This window comes from Lemur catta, chromosome 7 (genome assembly GCF_020740605.2).
Source record: "Lemur catta isolate mLemCat1 chromosome 7, mLemCat1.pri, whole genome shotgun sequence".
NCBI classification, from domain to species: Eukaryota; Metazoa; Chordata; class Mammalia; order Primates; family Lemuridae; genus Lemur; species Lemur catta.
Window position 1 is genome coordinate 72,983,322 of NC_059134.1, and position 18,367 is coordinate 73,001,688.

Genomic DNA, 18,367 nt, shown 5'->3' on the forward strand with positions numbered 1-18,367 from the left:
GTTTGTGAAAGTCCTTATACGATACACTGTTATGGGTTGAATTGTTTCTCCCCAAAATTCTTAGGTTGTAGTCCTACCCCCTAGAATCTCAGAATGTAACTACATTTGCAGAAAGGGCCTTTAAAGAGACAATTAAGTTAAAATGAGGTTATTCAGATGGTCCCTAATTCAACATGACTGGTGTCCTTCTAAGAAGAGGAGATGAGGACACAGACACACAGAGAAGACCGTGTGAAGACACAGGGAGAAGACGGCCATCTATAAGCCAAGGCGGGAGGCCTCAGGAGAAACCAACCCTGCCAACACCTTGATCTCAAAGACTTCAGCCTCCAGTACTGTGAGACAACAAATTCCTGTTGTTTAAGCCACACCTAGTCTGTAGTACTTTGCCAAGGCGCCCTAGCAGACTACCATACATACTAAACACCGGGAATGGAGGGATTTGGGATCAAGGAGTCTTGGGGAATGAGACAAAGAAGGGTGAGGAAGAGGGCAAGGCTAAGGATGACTGAACTTTTTAGCTTCAGTCTTCCTGGATGGGTGGGCTGTGGGGCTAGGAACTGTGAAATGCAGCAGAAGAGGAAGAGTTGCATTGTCCCGTAGTCATTTCACACGTGTGTCTTACCCCTCAGCAAACCTGGGAGTCCCTAACAGAGGGCCAAGGTAGTATATTGCTTTTAAAGTTTGTGCAGAGCCTCGTCCAAGACAACACATAAGCAGTACTGAATAAATGCTCATTCTAAAGAAAGCCTTCCTTGGGACTTGGAGCATAGAAAAACCTGTGGTTTAGCCTAGTGTTTCATAGTTTTTACGATAGATTTTCATTTGCTTTCATTTACTCCAAATAATTCAGAATTGCATGGCGGTGGGAGAAATGCTGTGGTTGTTAAAAGTAGAAGCCTAAGAAGATACAAGCACCGGAGCTGCTGAGAACTTGCTGAAGAAGCAGAGAAAGACACTTCTAATTGGCTGTGTTTCATTTGTGAGGCTGGCAATTTGACGTAGGAGTCTTAAGAAAATTGCTAAACCCCAGGGAATTGTCCTAGAATAAAAGAAAATCATCCTCATGTTGTTTATAATGCAGAAGCAAATGCCATGCTTTGTTGTCATTTCTGAGTTTTCACGAAATGTGTAACATTACATAGTTCGTGATAAGACAAAAGGATCAACTCTTCAGCAATTTTATTAGTTTTGATTTTCCTTTTAGAATTTGCTATCATGTTCTCTATTTTCTCCCGAACTTACTGTTTTCTTCTCCATTAGCAATAACTAGGAAACACTCAGCCGACAGCTTCTGAGAGACTGCCTTCCTTTGCCTGTGGTTTCTTCCTTCTCATTCCTTTCCCAGTTGACGTCCAGACTCATTACATTCTCTGCAACTAGTTTTCTGAACTAGCTCTGTGTTTTTTGAAAATTTTCCTTTATCCAGAAAAGATCCAGAAGACAATAAAAGATACCACTCAAACATATATTTATTGCCTTTCCCACCCCACGTATTATAAATAACGAAGCATTTGTTACAGATTACATTTTATGTAAGTTTTGTCCAGAGGTCTCTTCTAACTTTAGGAAAAGGCTATTATCACTTCTGGAGAGAAACACTGTCCAACTACAAATGAGAGGCTGTGTGGGGAACGGTTTCCATCTGGTAGGATTACTTGGCAAATGCTTTAGGTGGGTGAAAAATCCGAGAGATGGTATACCTTTTCACTCTTTCTTTTCCACTTGATGTGTAAGGCCTCCAAAGCCAATCCCCGTGGGGCCAAAATTTTTGGCATAGCAAACTGTGGATGAGAAGGGGATGAGGGGAGAGAGAATACATTGGTTAGCACCATTATTTCTGGGCACAATCCTTTTACCTGTTAGACGCATCCTTTTGATAAATTTATGCATATAAGTTAACTTTTAAATAAATTGAACTATACTTATCCTAGATCCACTAATAAAATTGTTTATACTTCTTCACACTTCACTGTGTTTGTTCACAGACATTTTCCCATTTATTCAGCGTACTCTGGCTCTGCATGGCCTGTCTAGCCTCGTCCCCTGCTGCCTCCTGCCTCCTGCCTCCCTCCTACGCTCTAGGGACACACAACCACTTGCAGTTCTTGGAATGAGCCATGATGTCCCAGCTTAGGTGTGTTTGTGATCACGACTCCCTGTGCCTGGACTGCCCCACCTTCACCCTGCAAGCCCCAGAGGAAGCACGTCTTCTAAGGCACCTTTCTCATCCCCCCAACCTGATTACTTTCCATTTTGTAGACAACTGCATTATGAGTGTTCCTCTGCTAAAGCTCTTTTCACTTTGAAATGCGATTGTGTGTTTACATGTTGGTTTCCCTGCTGACTGCAACAACGTTTTAGGGCATTATGGCCTATGCATGCTGAGGATCCTCTGTGTCTTCTACTGCCCGGAGATGGCAACCATCTGTCAGATAGTGGGCTAGTTCCCATCTCATCGTGGGAAAAGCTCTGGCAACCTAGTCTTGAGTAACAAAGTTCTCTCTCTTAACCCCTCTCCATTGCTCCCCCTGCTCCATTCCAACACATGCATTGGAGATCTTGAGGCACCATCATTAAGTGATGAAGGTCTGCTAAGCAACAGAAGAGGCCTAGCGGAGGCTCTGGGCTTGAGGACACATGGCCTTGGTCTAGTGCGTCTCTTCCGTTCATGGTGTCAGGAAGGAGCTAAGTCTCTACCGCCTCTCCACAAGACCAAGGGATTATGGAGGCGCAGAGCTGTGAGGACCAGGAGGAAAACCTGATCTGTCCCTGTGGTCAATAAGTGATGTACATCAGAAACAGAACTGTCGGGAGGTGGGGAGGGAGGGGACGGAGGGAGGAAGGAGATAGATATGCAGTAATAAACTCAAGTGTTCACCCTCCTCCAGTCACCCTTATCTGCCATTCAGGTGGACAGGGGGCATTTGGATTTTCAGAAGCGACTATGATGCTGTTTGTCCAGGCCCGAGGCCTCTTCCAAGGCCAAAGGGAACACAGTTTCCTCCTCTTCCTCTCTCCCCCAGGCACCCAGCCACCCTGAACCACTGAGCATCTGCAAGCACCTGGTCCCTGCCAGGTGCTCCAGTGAAGAGGACCTGAGCTGCATCGGGCAGGAGATTGCTTTCCCCTAGGTGGTTTTTCTCCCCATCCTGAGGATGCAAACCCTGCCCGGGCTGAGCAGCCATGCCTCCCGGCAGGCACAGGCAGGCCTCAACTTCCCCTCCCAGGAGACTTTTTTTGGGAAAACATATCCCAAGAAAGTCTCTGGAATCACTTACCTTTGCAGTAAAGTTCCCCATCTTTGTCAGTGACATTCGTGGACTCCAGACTCTTCCCACAGATGGCACAGCGGAAACAGGTCTTGTGCCAAGGCTGGGGGGCACAGGAGAGTTGCATATTAGTGAGGTGGGCAGCACATTCTGTTTCCATTTCAAGTCCTCTGACCAGCAGTGTGCAAAGGAGTGCCACTGTCTCAGCCATTCACTGACCTAATGGGCCCCCAGAATAATTTTCCCAGGAGTTTGGAGAAAATGAGGTGCTATGGCTTTGGCTAGCAATTCTCAGAACCCTGTAGATGGATTTATCAGGGTGATTTATGTATGTATTCCTTCAGAATTCCCAGGCCAAAAAGATCCAAGGAACAAACTGGTTGGAGAAGGACTTGGACTTGGAGCAGTGGGTAATGTTTATATTGAATATAAAGTTAAAGAAGGAAAAAAGTAAAGAGATAAGGCAATTATCCAGGGGATTCACTCTTTTTTTAAATTTTGAGATGGGGTCTTGCTCTGTTGCCCTGGCTGGCCTTGACCACCTGGGATCGAGTGATGTTCCTGCCTCAGCCTAGAGGTTCTCTTAGGTCTTCAAATGTCTGGTCTTGGATGGAGATTGCCCTTGCATTTGAAGCCAGACGCTCTCCGTCCCCCCATTTAGTGTAAACAGGATTTTTCTCTTTCCTCAGGTGTAGCTCCTTTGGTGACTACTGTGGCTTTGGGCCTGAAACCGGAACTTGTAGAGCAAGCGTGCATAATTGTCTCAGACATCTGATGCCTTCCCTGAGCAGGAGCATTTGTGAGTGAGGATGCTTCTTCCCGCTGTGAGCGGTTCCCTACATAGCAGCCTAAATTAGGCAGTGGTGAGGGGCCCCAGGGCTGACACCTTTTTGGAAGGATTGTGGACACTTGGGGGCAGGGGGTGTGTGGACCTTTGTATCCCTGGAGCTTTTAGCTCGGTGCCGCCCACCCAGTAGGCTCATGCTTATTGCACCTAACTGCCCTGGTTCTAGCTTTCCAAAGGCCTGCAGGGTGACGGTCCCAGCCTGGGAGAGTGGGTGAGCACGTGTGCCTTCCAAAGTGGTTCCGGGAGCTAAGGAGAATGAGAGGTCTGGCCCCACCTGCCACACGGTTCCCACTGTCTGTCCCGTTGCTCCCAGCTGGTCTGGTGGAGATGAGCAAACCCCCTTCGGCTCACACAGAAGGCCTTACCTTGCCGCCTCCCATGACCTTCTCAGCGGCGTAGACTGACTTTCCGCATCGAGGGCACTTCTCCGACTCTCCGAACTTCGCAGTGAACTTGGAAGGGTTGCTGGTGGTGGCTGAGCGTGCCTGCTTTGGGGACCTGGCCGAAATAGGCAAACGGATGAAATGTAGACCTCCCTTGGCAAACAGTACAAGCTGTGTGACCCTGAGCAAGTTACTTCATGTCTCTGTCTCAGACTCCTCCTCTGGAAAATGGGGATAATCCCAGAGCCTTTCTCACAGCGTTGTGGAGAGGGTTCAATGAGATAACATGTGTAACGCACTTAGAACCGTGCCTGCCCAGCATGTAGGAAGAGCTATAAATGTTAGCTAAAATGGTTTAAATTTTTCCTTTCTGCTGTAGAGTACTTAGCAAGTCTTCCGGGTATGTCAGCTTGTGTTGTTGTCCTTGTGTTGTCATTGCTGCTGTGCGTGTTTATGTTTTTCTGTGCTATCTCGAAGGCCACAGTTTTCCTTTCTGAAGTGCGTTGTGAAAATTACAGGGCAAGATAGGATCTTGACAGTTGGTGCTAACCAGTTCCTGAAAAACCACAGTCCGAAGGACTGATGCTTTCCTCACCACAATTCAAGCTGTCATGCTGATGTGAAGGTCACCTGTTCCAGGGAACAATGTCCAAAACAGACGCACAGTAATAGCCCCTTGTGTGCTTATATCTTTTGGTGTTTCCTTGTGCATTATGTCACTTGAGCTGCCACAGCCCTGTAAAGCAGTGGAGCTAGCTGGACAGTGAGGGTCAGAGGGGGGACTGCCCGGGGCCAGGCGGCTCAGGTAAGTGGTGGGGCTGGGATGAAACCCAGGTCTTCAGACTCTCGTCACTCTTTGCGCAGCATCACAAGGAAGCCCTAATGTTGAAAAGCAAACTTCAGTTACTAGGGGGCAGAGAATGCTGTTGGTATCATCTTTTCTTCTTTGAGAAGAGTCTTCAGCTAGATTGAATAATGAGAAAAATGAACAAAGAGAAATCCTCTCCTTAAGATGACTAATCACACATTCCCCAACTTTTCCAGGCTCTCCCATGGGTTACTCTCTTTTATGGGGGTGACTCCTCAGACATCTAAGTGCTCTCTGGGGCAGGCCCTCCGTGGGACACTTCCTCAGTTGATCTGGGCCTTTGTGGCCAGTTCCACTGCGGGGCTGAGCCCAGATGCCAGCTGGCCAGACAGTGGCTGCAGGCCAGGGGCCATCGGACTATCCTCAGGTCTGGGCTGAGGTCAGTGTGATCACCGAGAAAGTGAACCAAGGGGAGCAGACTGGTGGATGGAGGTGGCCAGTGTGATGTCCCAGCTCCATAGGATAATGTTGGGGGCACTCCGGCACTCCTGCATTGGCCACAGGCAGCTGGAGAGCCCCCTAGAACAATTGTAATTGATTGTTTATTCCAAAGCTCAGCCCACCCCTGCAGACACACTCACCCTGCCATGCGGACATTAGTCATCTTACAACCTAAGGGAAAAAATCTTTTCATGTCAAGCACACAGAGAATGGCCATTGCTTCCTGCCATATTTATATGATTTACACAGAAACTCTCAAAGGGGAAAAAAAGAGACTCCATGTGATTTTGCAAAGGTCAAACAATGGAACATCTGTACTTTCTGGGTTTTCTCTTGACATGCAAACCAAGAGCCATGGTGTAAAAGTAATTGCCCTTTAGAAAGGCAGATAATTTAAAGAGAGTCTTTGGAGAGATGACACGTTGTTCAGACTTGGTCAGACTGAGTATTCCCATTGTTGGCAAGTCAACAATAGAGTCCATTCTCTCACTTCCAGAAAACGTTGCTATGGGAACAGAATGAACTGTCCTGATAATTGGAGACTCTAACAGGGAGGGGGGAGAGGGGCGGGAACTCACTGTTGGAACTGGAGGCCGAGGTGCTCGCCCGTGTCCGTGCTGAGACAGCCGGCGCCTTGTCCATACCCGATGCCCTTGGGGCCGTACCTGCGACCATAGCAGGTCTTGCAGTAGATCTCGGACTCGTGAGCCGCGACTGTCGTGCTGTCGAGGGCCTTCCTGCAGGCCACTGCCAGGGAAAGGAAGGGTCAGGGGCTCGGGCTGAGAGCCTTCTCCCCTTCCCTACACCCGCAATGCCATGCTCGGTGCCAGAGACCCAGCACGAGGGGGCTTCAGGCCAAGAATACAACTTTGATTCCTGACCGGAGCATCTGCCCTGAATTGCACACTCTAAGACAGTCCTGATTTCACAGATGAGGAAATAGGGTGCGATGGGACCCAGCTAGCAAGGGGCAGAGGCCAGCACTGGAACCACGCGTGTGGTCTTGGACCTGCTAAGAACCAGGTCCCTGAGTGTCTCACCCCAGATGACATCAGGGAAGTGTGTGTGTGTGTGTGTGTATCTGTGGGGGCGAGGAGGGGGAGGCTGAGGCAGGAGAGGAGCTTATCTTTTTTTTCATCATATAAGAATCAGGATTGAGCAGTTTCTGTACTTTTCATGGCCTTTGAAGGGCTCCGTGATATTCACTGAGGCTAATTTTAGTCCCGTTCCGGAGGCAGGGGAGGTAGTGATGGGGACAGACCTGAGCCCCGATTCCTGCGTGTTACCTAATATAAAGGCCTAGAAGCCTGGATTTCCAGATCAAGAACCCCAGTTTCTTCCTTGTAACAACCTGTGTGATACATATAACCGTCTCTGTTTCATAGATGGGGAGATTGAGGCTCACAATGGTGAAATGACCTGCCCAAAGTTGCATAGTCAGTGCACGGCAGAGCCCAGACTCAAACTCTAGTCCTTTTTACTCCAATTCCAGTGTTCTTTCCAATATTCCTCACTCCCACTTTTTTTTTTTTTTTAAAGAACACTGGCTATTTTTGGACAAAAGCCAGAGGGTTATGGAATGAACTCTCTCTAGCAATGAATTCTGCGTAATTGTAATAACAATGGTGAATCCGAGGGATGTATGAGATGACTTAAAAACAATTACTCATCATTAAAACCCAAAGCATTAGTTAAGTCCACCAACCCAATCACTCAGAGCAGCAGTTCACCTGTTCTTCGATGATAATTACGTTTGCTGTGGGAGGTAAGGGGTAATGGAAACTCCTGCAGCTGATAAAACGTTACCGTTTCTGGCAGCGTAAGGATGGAGAATTTCCCTGTCCTAACAGATGGAGTTCTGTTTGAAACGGTTTGCAGCTACCTGGGTGCCTTGCAGCCACTGGGCTGAGGTATGGGGGTGTGGTGGGGAGTTGGGGACTAGATGGGGAGGGGGCCACCCAAATACCCAGCAAAGCTAGCCCTGAAGCCAGACCTGCTGGAGGGAAGCAGAGAAGGTAAGTGGCCATTTCACAGCCATGGCCGATTTTTCCCCAAACAGGACTAGCTGCCAGGAGACTCTGCAGAACGCAGTCCTGCACAGAACACCGGGCTGGGAGTGCGACGGTGCTCGGCTCTGCTGCAGATGCATGCGACCTGGGCTTGGAGGTGAGAATGACCTCTTCAAAGTCACATGAGTCAGGCAGAGCCAGACTCTCAGGGGGACCACAGGATCTCAGAGGTCCCCCTAGCTTTGAGATTTGTGAATCTGTGTCTGGCAGGTGATGGTCAAGATTTTCTTTATGAAGTTGCTGGTGCCCAGGCCCTGAAACGCTTCCCTTTCTGAGTCTTACGGAGTTGGCTCGTGTTGCCCCCTGCCTGACACAGGTTCTTTCTTAGGCAGGACCAGTCACAGCTGGCTTCCCTGACAGCTGGCCAGCGGGGGCAACACAGAGAGCCAAGTCCACCCTGGCTCCAGATAAACACTGGCTTCCCTTCTCTGCCAAGTCACATGCTGTCCATGTCGCCACTGGATCAAGGTTTTCCCCACAGAGAGTGGTGGCAGGCCAGCTTGTTCTGACTTTGAGCGGGGAGAGCACCCTCGTGTCTTAGTAGAGTTCTACTTCTAACAAGTTCCCAGGTGATGGTGATGCTGCCAATTCCGGGCCCGCACAATGAGAACCACTGGCTGACAGCATCTGCAGTTAATTGTGAGGTTTGCAATGTCCTCTGGCTGTGAGGGGCCCCGTGGCGTCACCCAACTCACTGCAGTGGAAACAGGTCTTGTGGAAACTCCTTCCATTGCACTGGATTTCCTCCGCGTGGTAGACGGTCTTGTCGCAGGCTCCACATTTTGCGCCTCCGCCCCAGTTTGGCATCTTGAAGACTCTCTGACCAAAGTCAAGTCTAACAGGATATAAAGCAAATACCCTTAAATTTAGATGACCCCAGGAGTGAACCAGTCCCTAACAGTGCAATGGCCTGAAGACCAGGATTCAGCCCGGTTTGTTTGGTGGTTCATTCATTCATTCGTCAAATAGCTACTGTGTGCTAACCACTGAATAAGCTCAGATGCTCAGATGGTTTTGAGTGATCACTTACCACGTTGGGACTCAGTTTCCTCTTCTTTTAAATTTCAATAGCATCTGCCCCTATGTCATCTCACAGAGTTCTTGGAAGGAATGAATGGGCTAATTTTGTGTACATAAAATTATACACAAATATTGAGTATTATTATTTTTCCATCTAGAGTGTAAAAAATTATTCCATCAAAGTGGGAGTCACATAGGAAAATGGTATTGTCTTCATGTCTAGCTCAGTGCTTCTCAGTCACCTTGGATCCTGCTAGAACGCAGATTCTGGTCTGGTAGATCTGGGGAGAGGCAGGAAATTCTGCAGTTCTAACCGCCTCCAGGCAATGCTGATGCTGCTGGCAGCGGACTACCCTTTGGGTAGCAAAGTCTTAGCTTATCTCGCTGATAGAAATATATATAAGATCTCCCATTTAGATTTAGTCCTCATATCAATGAACTCCTTTTTAAGAGCGCCATCACCAGGCAGTAAGACATACTGGCACTCTGCCACGTCCGTAGGCTGGAAACCTACCTTCTGCTCCCACTCCCAGGGTCACCCTCTGCTTGCTGTGTGTACCAGGATGAACCACATAGCTTTTCCTTACATCTGTTTTCCCATCTATACGACGAAGGGAGCCATTCTTTTCCTTGCTGCTTTACAGTGTTGTTTAGAGCAGTGGTCCCCAACCTTTTTGGCACCAGGGACCAGTTTCATGGAAGACAATTTTTCCATGAATGGGGTTAGGGATATGGGGGGTGTTGGTGGAGCTCAGGCAGTGATGCAGCGATGGGGGGTGGCTGTAAATATGCTCGCTGCCCTGTAGCTCACCTCCCGCTGTGTGCACCCCCCACATTCATAAGTTTCAGGGAAGACAATTTTTCCACAGACTGCAGGGGGATGAGGGTGGGCAGCCAGGTCCCTAAGAGGCCACAGACTGGTACCAGTCCACAGCCCGAGGGTTGGGGACCGCAGGTTTAGAGAACCAAATGACACGATGTGCAGGAAGGTGCTTGACTAGGTTCCCAGCGCCAGACAGGAGCCAGACCACGGTACTGGCGTGTCCTCCTGCACCCCAGAGACATTCGGTTGCAAGGAGCTGCTGATGGCTGCAGCCCTTGTACTGTCATTGTCTCCTCACCAGAAGATCATGCTTAAGAGATATTACTCAGAAAACAGGATTTAAAAATAATGGTCTTTCTGTGTCTGTGTCTTTAAGTAGGAATCTAAGTTTTCAGTTTCCCCCACAGCAGAACTGAAATTAGCCATTGATATGCAATGAAATTTCTAGAATCCTGCCAGCTGCCCAGGGGAGCTGAATTTCCACTGGGATCCTTTGGTTTCTAAGAAGCCTGGTGTGTCATCTTGTCATTGACACTAAGCACTATCAGGCCGTTCTGAGTGGCTGCTTCTGACCTTCTCTTTCCCTTCTGGGAAGCCAGTCACCTTCTTATAATAGTTGGCGATTAACACTAAGCCCTCCTGGGTCAACTGGTCCGGAGTGTCTCTCAGTCTCATAACAAAGACAGTTTCTTGCTAAGAAACAGAAAGTAAATAGCAAACAGACCATTGAACCTGACACTAGGACTGAAGGGAACATTCCTATCTAAATATCCCCCAAAGAGCTTTCCCCACTTAGAGAAGCTGTGAGGTTAGCTAGGAACATGTGATCCTTCCTCTCATAGAAATGGCTCTTCTGTTTATTCAGTGAAATTATAGAAAATAACTTTTAAAAAGGAAACCTTTAGTGTTTCTATTTCTATAGTTCAGGTTGTTCAGGATAATGGAAAGAATAATGGATTTTGAGTTGAAAGGCTTGGAATCAAGCCTATATCCATTCATTCATTCATTCATTCACTCACTCACTGACCGTGCATTTACTACCTAACCTATCATGTGTCATCACTGCACTAGGTACTCAGTGAGGGATTAAGGGAGGAAAACTTACAAAAATGGTAATTTGGGTCCCCTGGCATTGAGAGCCCCGTATTCTAGTGAGGAAGTTGGGCAGAAATCTGAGTACTTTGTAGCAGAGAAGAGTCTTGTGAGAAGTGCCATGGAAGCCAAATGAGGGAGTGGCCAGCCACATTTAGGCTGGGGGTAAAAACAGTGGGTTGTTGGAGGGTCATAGCAGAGATCACATTCAGACAGGGTTTTGAAGGGTTAATAGAAGTTCACCAGATAGAGAAAAAGAGAAAAGACATTCATGCAGAAAAAAGAGCAAGCAGAAAGGCATAGAGGCCTTAATATCCTCTAACAGAGCCCAATTTGTTTATTTTGGACTTCATTTAAACTATAGACTTTCAGGGTTGGAAGAGATTTTTTTTTTTTTTTTGAGATGGAGTCTTATTCTGTCACCTGGGCTAGAGTGCCAACTTAGTATCAGCCTAGCTCACAGCAACCTCAAACTCCTGGGCTCAAGCGATCCTCCTGCCTCAGCCTCCCGAGTAGCTGGGATTTCAGGTGCACACCACCACGCTGGCTAATTTTTCTGTATTTAGTAGAGGTGGAGTCTCGCTCTTGCTCAGGCTGGTCTTGAACTCCTGAGCTCAAGCGATTCTCCCGCCTAGACCTCCCAGAGTGCTAGGATTACAGGCGTGAGCCACCATGCCCAGCCCAGAATAGATTTTTAAGATTGCCTGGCCTCCTCATTTAGAATGAAGGTGTAGCATAAAAAAGCAAATATTTATGGGTATTTTCTTAGCTATCTTCTTTTTCTAAGATCCATTCTTCTTTCATTAAAGATAATACATTTTCTAGAAAAGAGAAGGATCACATAATTTTGCTCGTATTCATTTTGGACCTGAGTTTCAACATGATATAAAATAGAGGAGAAATTTAATATATTTTATCAAGGAACATGACAGTGACACTTGTAAAATTAATAATATAGAAATTTTCAATGAAAACAACCCTAGGTCAAATTTCTCATTTCAGATTTTCAGTGGAGATTCCATTGGCATGTCCTGCAAGTTAGTGGGAGACAGATATACCTCTTGGGGGATGGAAATACACACACACACACACACACACACACACACACACACACACACACATTTTCATATTCAGCAAAGCTTAGGTATCCTTTTTAAAATGAGAATAAGATTACAGATAATACCTTCTTCACAAGCAAATGTATCCTAGCACAGGTTGTATTTCAGTGATCATAAATATCTGACATACATACATCATCAGTACTTAAAACCCAAAATAGAATTCTGTGAGTATTCTATTAACAGATACTCAGTTCCATTTCTGAAGATGGGAATATTAACTACTGAGGCTGAACACAGAAGATGTCTTTGATTTCTTTGGCCAAAAAGCAGAGAGTGTTTTAAAGCATCTGGAATCTAAAGACATGGATTCTTATATTGACCTTGTGACCTTGAACTTGGGTGAAAAACGTTGAAAATATTGTCTCCTGCTCAGGAAGGTCATGGACATATGATGGAATTTAAAGTAGTACTGGGAAGTTATTCAAAGGCAAAGCATTGTTACTCACTTCACTTCAGGTTGTTCAAATGGCACCAATGTGCTAATAATTAAGTAACTATGGTTTGAAATCCCGTCTAGTTCCTGGCTTACATGTATAACCTTTTCAGCCTCCAGCAAGGCTTTGGAATTCCTGTGTCTCAACACTCCCCTAGCCAGGCCTGGAATGTGAGTTTACCCTGGCAAGGTACCAAGGGATGGGCCATTTGTTTATCAGTGTTGCCTGGTACTGGCAAGGGTCATTGAAGGTGGGACACCAAATATAGGCTTGCCCGTCACTCAGCCACATTTGTCACCTGGGTCACAATCTCCATCACACCACCTGGCACTACTCTCTGAGCCAGTCCCTGAGATGGCTATGTTATCACAGACAAGTCGTGGGTCAGGACTGAAATGGGGGATAGTCTGGAATTTATGCGGATGAGACAGAATGGAGAGCCCTGCCGCATCAGCCTGGGAGAGGTTGGACTCCAGCCTTGGATACCCAGATCCCAGTGAGAGACTACCTTGTGTAGACTCAAAGCTGTGGAAGAGACTGCACTGGGAATGTGCTTCAGTGGGTGGGTGGGAAATGTACTGGATCAGATAGATGCAGGAGGCCAGGGTTCTAGTTCCATCTTGCCTCTTCAAAGCCTCTTCAAAGTGATCTGGGAAAACTAACCTCTCTGAACTTCAGTATCCTAGCTAAAATGGGGGCAATAGTCTCTTTTAGCTCACTATTGCTGGGAGAATCGTATCATTCAAGTACTGTCAAATCACTTCGTAAACTGTAGAGTATTATCATATGTAAGAGGTAAGTAGTTCTGCCACAACTCTAAGTTGTCATGTATCAATCTGAATTTTTAAAAGAATAACCACATTGAATATCTTGGGCAAATTCTTCCTAATCCAGTTCCCTCCCTGCCTTCCTTTCTTCCTTCCTTCTTTCCTTGCCTCCTCCCTTCCTCCCTTCCTCCCACCTCTCTCTCTCTTTCACTACCAACTGTGAAACTGAGAGATGATGCCTCAGGGCAGAAGTGGTGGGATACATAAAATGGGCACTTAGTGATGCAGTTTCTTCTTTGTAGGTCCATTAAAGAACCTGGGAGGGAACATCAGGCCAGGACTTTTAGCAGAGACCTTAAGTGACAATGCCACAATGCTGCTGTTTTCCGCTCAGTGCTGATTCACTTGGTCATCCTACTAGATGCCTAATTCCATATAATGAGTTAAATTGTCTACACTGGCTGAGACAAAGATTTTGGATCACAGGAACACATATGTGGAATCTAAGTGATATCATCATCATTACTAAGATAATAATGTTATTATTGAAGCTAATGTGTCCAGAGCACAGCCCTGGGGCCAGGTGCTGTAGGTGCTATTATAACATTTACTTTACAGATGGGGAATGGAGTCTTAGGGAAATTATATCACTTGCCCAAAGTCACATGACTGGTATGTGTCACAAGGCTAAGCTGGACCTTAGGTTTCTCTGACTTCAAAGCTGTATTCTCAGATCAATATTAGTTACTATTTATCTTTTACTATTTGTCAGTTGCTTTATGTAAATTATCTTTAATACTTACAACAGCCCTGCAGAGCAAATTTTGTTATCCCATTTTGCTGATGAGAAAACTGAACAGAGAGCTTAAGTAGCTTGTCCAAGGTCACACAGCTAGTGAGTGGCAGAGCTGCAGTTCAAACCCCAGTAAAGCTGCTTCTGTACGTCCTGCTCCTGCTCACAACACTGTAGAGGGGACAAGGGTCAACACCTCCATTAACCAAACTTCCCTGTTGATGGCAATTGAGGTGTGAGAGATCCGTGGTCTCTCCGTGGGACAGAGAGGCTACTCACAGGTGAGAGCAACAGGGAGACTGAAGGCGACTCAGTAAAACGCAGGACTTTCTAAGAGCCAGTGCTGTTTAAACGTGGAAAGGGCTCCCTTGAGTTGGGGAGATCTCTCACACTGTTGAGTTTCAGCTTGGGGGGGATGGATGTCCACGTGACTTTCAGCTTGGGGGCGATGGATGTCCAGGTGGCTGCTATGCCCTGAAGGCCCTTCAAGGGTCCTTCAAGCCCTGAGACAGATTTAAGGATCAGAACAGCAGTCGAAGCTTCACCTTGCAGAAACACTGCCCAGGGGTGTCCCCTCTCAAATACGGTGTCTCTATAGTCTTCTCTTAATTCAGGAAAGAAAGATGGCATGGCATGGTGAAAAAGCACGGGCTTTGGAAAGAAACAAGCCAGGGTTCAAAAACACTAACTGTTGGACCTTGGGCAGATGGCTCAAATTCTCCGAGTCCAGTGTCCTCATGCACATGAAGACTGGATGAGAAGGCTTGTCTGAGAAGGTTGTCTTCAGGTTAAATAGACAATAATAGCTTAGATGCTGTATATAATTACTTAGTACATAGCAGGCATTTAATAATTTTAGTTGCTTGCATTATTGGTATTGTTGTTAGTATTATTTATCTCCCGTTTCCAAATCTATTTTCTTAAAACAAACAAATCTCTCCCTGCTTTTTCTACATGGTCCTTCTGGTTCAGCCCTCAGAGTATGCCACACCCGGCAACAGGTGTGGGCAGGCCAGGGAGAGTGGGCCCCCTTGGGTTGGATCCATCTGGAAGCAGCCTGTCCAAGCAGGGTCTCTGTGGCCCAGGGGAGACCATGCCCTTCAGCCCCCAGTGTAAGACACTCAAGGTCAGTGGCTTCCTTCTTAGCTTCTGAACCCAGATAGATGAAATCTGCCAGCTGGAGGCCCTTTTGCAAAGCCTGGGAAACACAGGTTGCTCACTGCCAGGAAACAAACCCGAGTGTCGCTGTCACCCTTTTAAAACTCAGACACGGTAGACACACCTGTTAAACCAAGGCTGTAACACATGGCCATATTACACCTTTGCTGAAATTAACTCTAAAGTGTGGCTGCCTTTTCCTCTCCAAAACTCACTCTTTGTTCCATTTTGACCTTCACAATTTATTTTTAAAGATCACACCATACCCCAGGTTACATGCTGGCTCTGCCACTTCTAAGACACGTGACCCTGGGGGATGGCTATGCTTTCTTGAACTTTCATTTCTTCCACTGAAGAATGACTTTTTGCAGGACGTTTTCTGACACTTAAATAAGCTGATGCTTGTTCCACACCTGCCCAGGGCAGTAAGCAGCTATCAAATCATGACAGACTCTTTCCCATGATGAGGTCCACAGTGAAGCCCAGAACGGGCTCCGTCCACCGCAGCCCTCGAGACCACTGCTGTCTCCCTTCCTGCATTTCTTCGCTGGGATGAATAACTGCAGGTTTTCCACATTTGCATCACGTTTCTCTTTGACCGTGAAGCCCAACCCTTGACATACGGTATTCCCAAACATCTGGAATTGCCATTGGAAGTCCTGCCTCAGCAGTTGTGTTTCGCATGTATTATATTCCTAGTCCTGTGTCCTTCTTCTTGTAAACAAATTAATTGTCTTCTCACTCCTGGTCAGCTCGTCACCCACTCTGACCTCTGGACTTTTATCCTTGCACTTGTACTTGGCAGGAAATCCTCCCGAACCCATTGGGTCTGTCTCTGTGCCTTTTCTCAAAGGCCTTGCACATTCGTATAGTTTTATTAGCTTTATAACATACTTTCCTATATTTTATCTCATTCAATTCTCACAAATTCCTTTGAGATAGGTGGCCTTATCTTAATTTTGCTGTTCAGAGAATGGAAACTCCAAGAAGTTAAGTGATATTCAGAGCTATCATTTGGACAGACTCTATAACTGATCCTCTTTGTTTTCTTCTACTTTCTCCTCAAAGTTCCCAGGATTTCTGAATTGGTGTTCTAGCAAGATTCTGTCTCCATTTTCTCTGAGAAGATTTTGGCTGTTTGGCTTGTGGATGCTGCTGCCCACGCTCCCTTCCCCTCCCTCCCTCCCGCCTCCCCGCACCCCTGCCTCCTGCCTGGCTCCCTGGCTCTGACCGGTGGCCTGTGCAGCTGGCTGCAGAAGCACCTGTGTCCGCCCCGGGAGGGCACCAAGCCCTGAGACCACGGCTTAAAATCGCTTCTTAGTCTCAGTCGCACTTCTGCCCATCATTCACTGAGATATTAAAAAAAAAAAAAAATCCTTGACTGAAACTTGGAAGAAACACTGGAAATCACCCCTCACCCCCATCTGGGAATTATCTTCTGATTTAGTACAGCTTTTAATGGACTTTCAATGTAGCAATGTCTTTTTTGGGTCCAGTTTTGATTAATTTTAAATGATTACAAGCAAGCCTGTTGCTGAACATCTTTGGGATGTAAAATTATTTTAAACCAACAAACCCGAAATCTCAGTCATTCACCCACACCTTTTGAATAGTGCGATTCCAAAGCATAGTTAGAGCCCCGGAACGCTGTCATCTGTATCGGGTCTATTACAACCGCTTCGTATCCGTGCAGTCCTTTACAGTTTAGAAAAATGTCACCAGTTTATATCGATCCTTGCAGAGATGGGGACCAAGACCCTGAAGGACTTCCTCAAAGTCTCTCATCCACTAGTTATGTGGTGGTTCTAGGACTAGAAATTTAGCCCAGATCTATTGAAATTTAGCCCGCTGGACTTTCTCTTATTTCTCTTTCCTGCCATCTCACCTAAGACAGTAGGGAACAATACTCCACCATGAAAGTAGTTTTAGACCAAAAATAATCCCTTACTCATTTCTCTATCTATGAGGTTCCCTTGAGCCCCCAAATATTAATCCTCTTTTTAGGAATTTAGGAATTTTTTAAGCCCCGCTAGATCCACACCAGAATCAAGTATAACTTAAACCTCCTTGCACTGAACCAGAGCGGATGCTGGCACTTGGAACATGAAACACACCCTTCCTCTTATGTGATGCTTTCTAGTCCCAACCAGCCACCACGCCAGCCCGCCCCCAGCCCAAATGCCTGCTTCACTCCACTCACCTGCCTATGTGGTCTCTCCTCGGCTCAACTGAGTAAGGGGGGCTCTCGTGCTCTTTAAATATATAGAGACTGTCACCAGTCTTGGCCTGCTTAGGAAAGGGCAGGAGGGAGGCCGAGGGGAGAGGGTGAATGAGACATGAGTAACACAACTGCTATCAGAGGCTGAAAATAGCCTGTGACCAAATCCCTGAGTTTTGTCCCCCCCACGCCAGCTGTGAGCCTCTTGGAGAACAATATCACTTGGATTCTATTTTAATTGCCAGTTGCTTATAGAACCAAGGGGTCAATTTATGGAGTATGTAAATTTCTGATCAAGTGGTTCAAATGGGAACAAGAGAAAAGGATTTCATATCTAAAATAATTTCTCCAGGCCTCCACCCCACTGGCTTTCCTGGGAATCAACGCAAGGTACCTGCGTGAATCATGAGTCATATCTGGGAGCCCTCGGGAACTCTGAGCCACAGGTCACCACACTCCTGAAGAGAATGCAGAGCTAAAAATAAGCGTGATGGGTGTCTGAAACGATATTTAGATAATCTCCTCAAAGAAGCTTGGGTAGAGAAAGGTCAGCTAATCACCGGAAGCCTGTCCCTCCTTCTGTCCTATGAAGAAAAGTTTCGTTTCAAAAATTTTGAGTTACTTTGTCCATCATCTTTCTCTATTTAAGAATTTGACACAGTAGATATAACATCACATAGTCTTCATAAGTCTCTGTAGACCCACATTTTCTTTGGAGGTTTAATTTTGCTTTGCCTGGAATTCACACCGTCTGGCTTTGATCAAGCATCATGGACTGACACAAATTATAGAATTTAAGACCTGACAAGAAGTTTGGAGATTTAAAGACCAGCCTCTCCTGTTATGGATGAGGAGGAGACCGAGGCACAGACAGGGGGCTCCAGGCCATCTGCTCCTCAGGCACAGGCGCCGTCCACCCGCGTTGACCTGGATGTCGTGGTTAGGCGTAGGTAGAACCCAACCAGGAGGTTTATGAGACCCAGCCCTCCAAATCAGTCATATGAGCCCGTCAGTTACCTGCCCGCAAAGCAGTTGGTTGAATGATGGAATATTTCACTGCC

At 46.6% G+C, this 18,367-nt stretch overlaps 1 protein-coding gene across 1 annotated transcript; it reads right to left on the bottom strand.

Moving 5' to 3' along the window:
* Positions 1 to 1,454: 1,454 nt before the first annotated feature.
* On the bottom strand, positions 1,455 to 17,390 carry CSRP3 (cysteine and glycine rich protein 3). The gene is made up of 6 exons (XM_045557668.1): positions 17,289 to 17,390; positions 8,576 to 8,715; positions 6,390 to 6,558; positions 4,485 to 4,617; positions 3,282 to 3,375; positions 1,455 to 1,784 (listed from the first exon to the last, which is right to left on the bottom strand). Exons 2-6 carry the CDS (start codon positions 8,685 to 8,687, stop codon positions 1,708 to 1,710), a joined length of 585 nt encoding a protein of 194 aa, XP_045413624.1. The 5' UTR covers positions 8,688 to 8,715; positions 17,289 to 17,390; the 3' UTR covers positions 1,455 to 1,707.
* Between the last annotated feature and the right edge of the window lie 977 nt (positions 17,391 to 18,367).

Bases quoted from the DNA above. Each gene is read 5' to 3' on its own strand.
- CSRP3 (XM_045557668.1), bottom strand. From the start codon at position 8,687: ATGCCAAACTGGGGCGGAGGCGCAAAATGTGGAGCCTGCGACAAGACC. The intron at 6,559-8,575 runs GTGAGTTGGGTG...TTTCCCTGGCAG, and splicing joins CAAGACCTGTTTCCACTGCA to TGGCCTGCAGGAAGGCCCTC. The intron at 1,785-3,281 runs GTAAGTGATTCC...TCTCATCCACAG, and splicing joins TGGGGAACTTTACTGCAAAG to TTTGCTATGCCAAAAATTTT.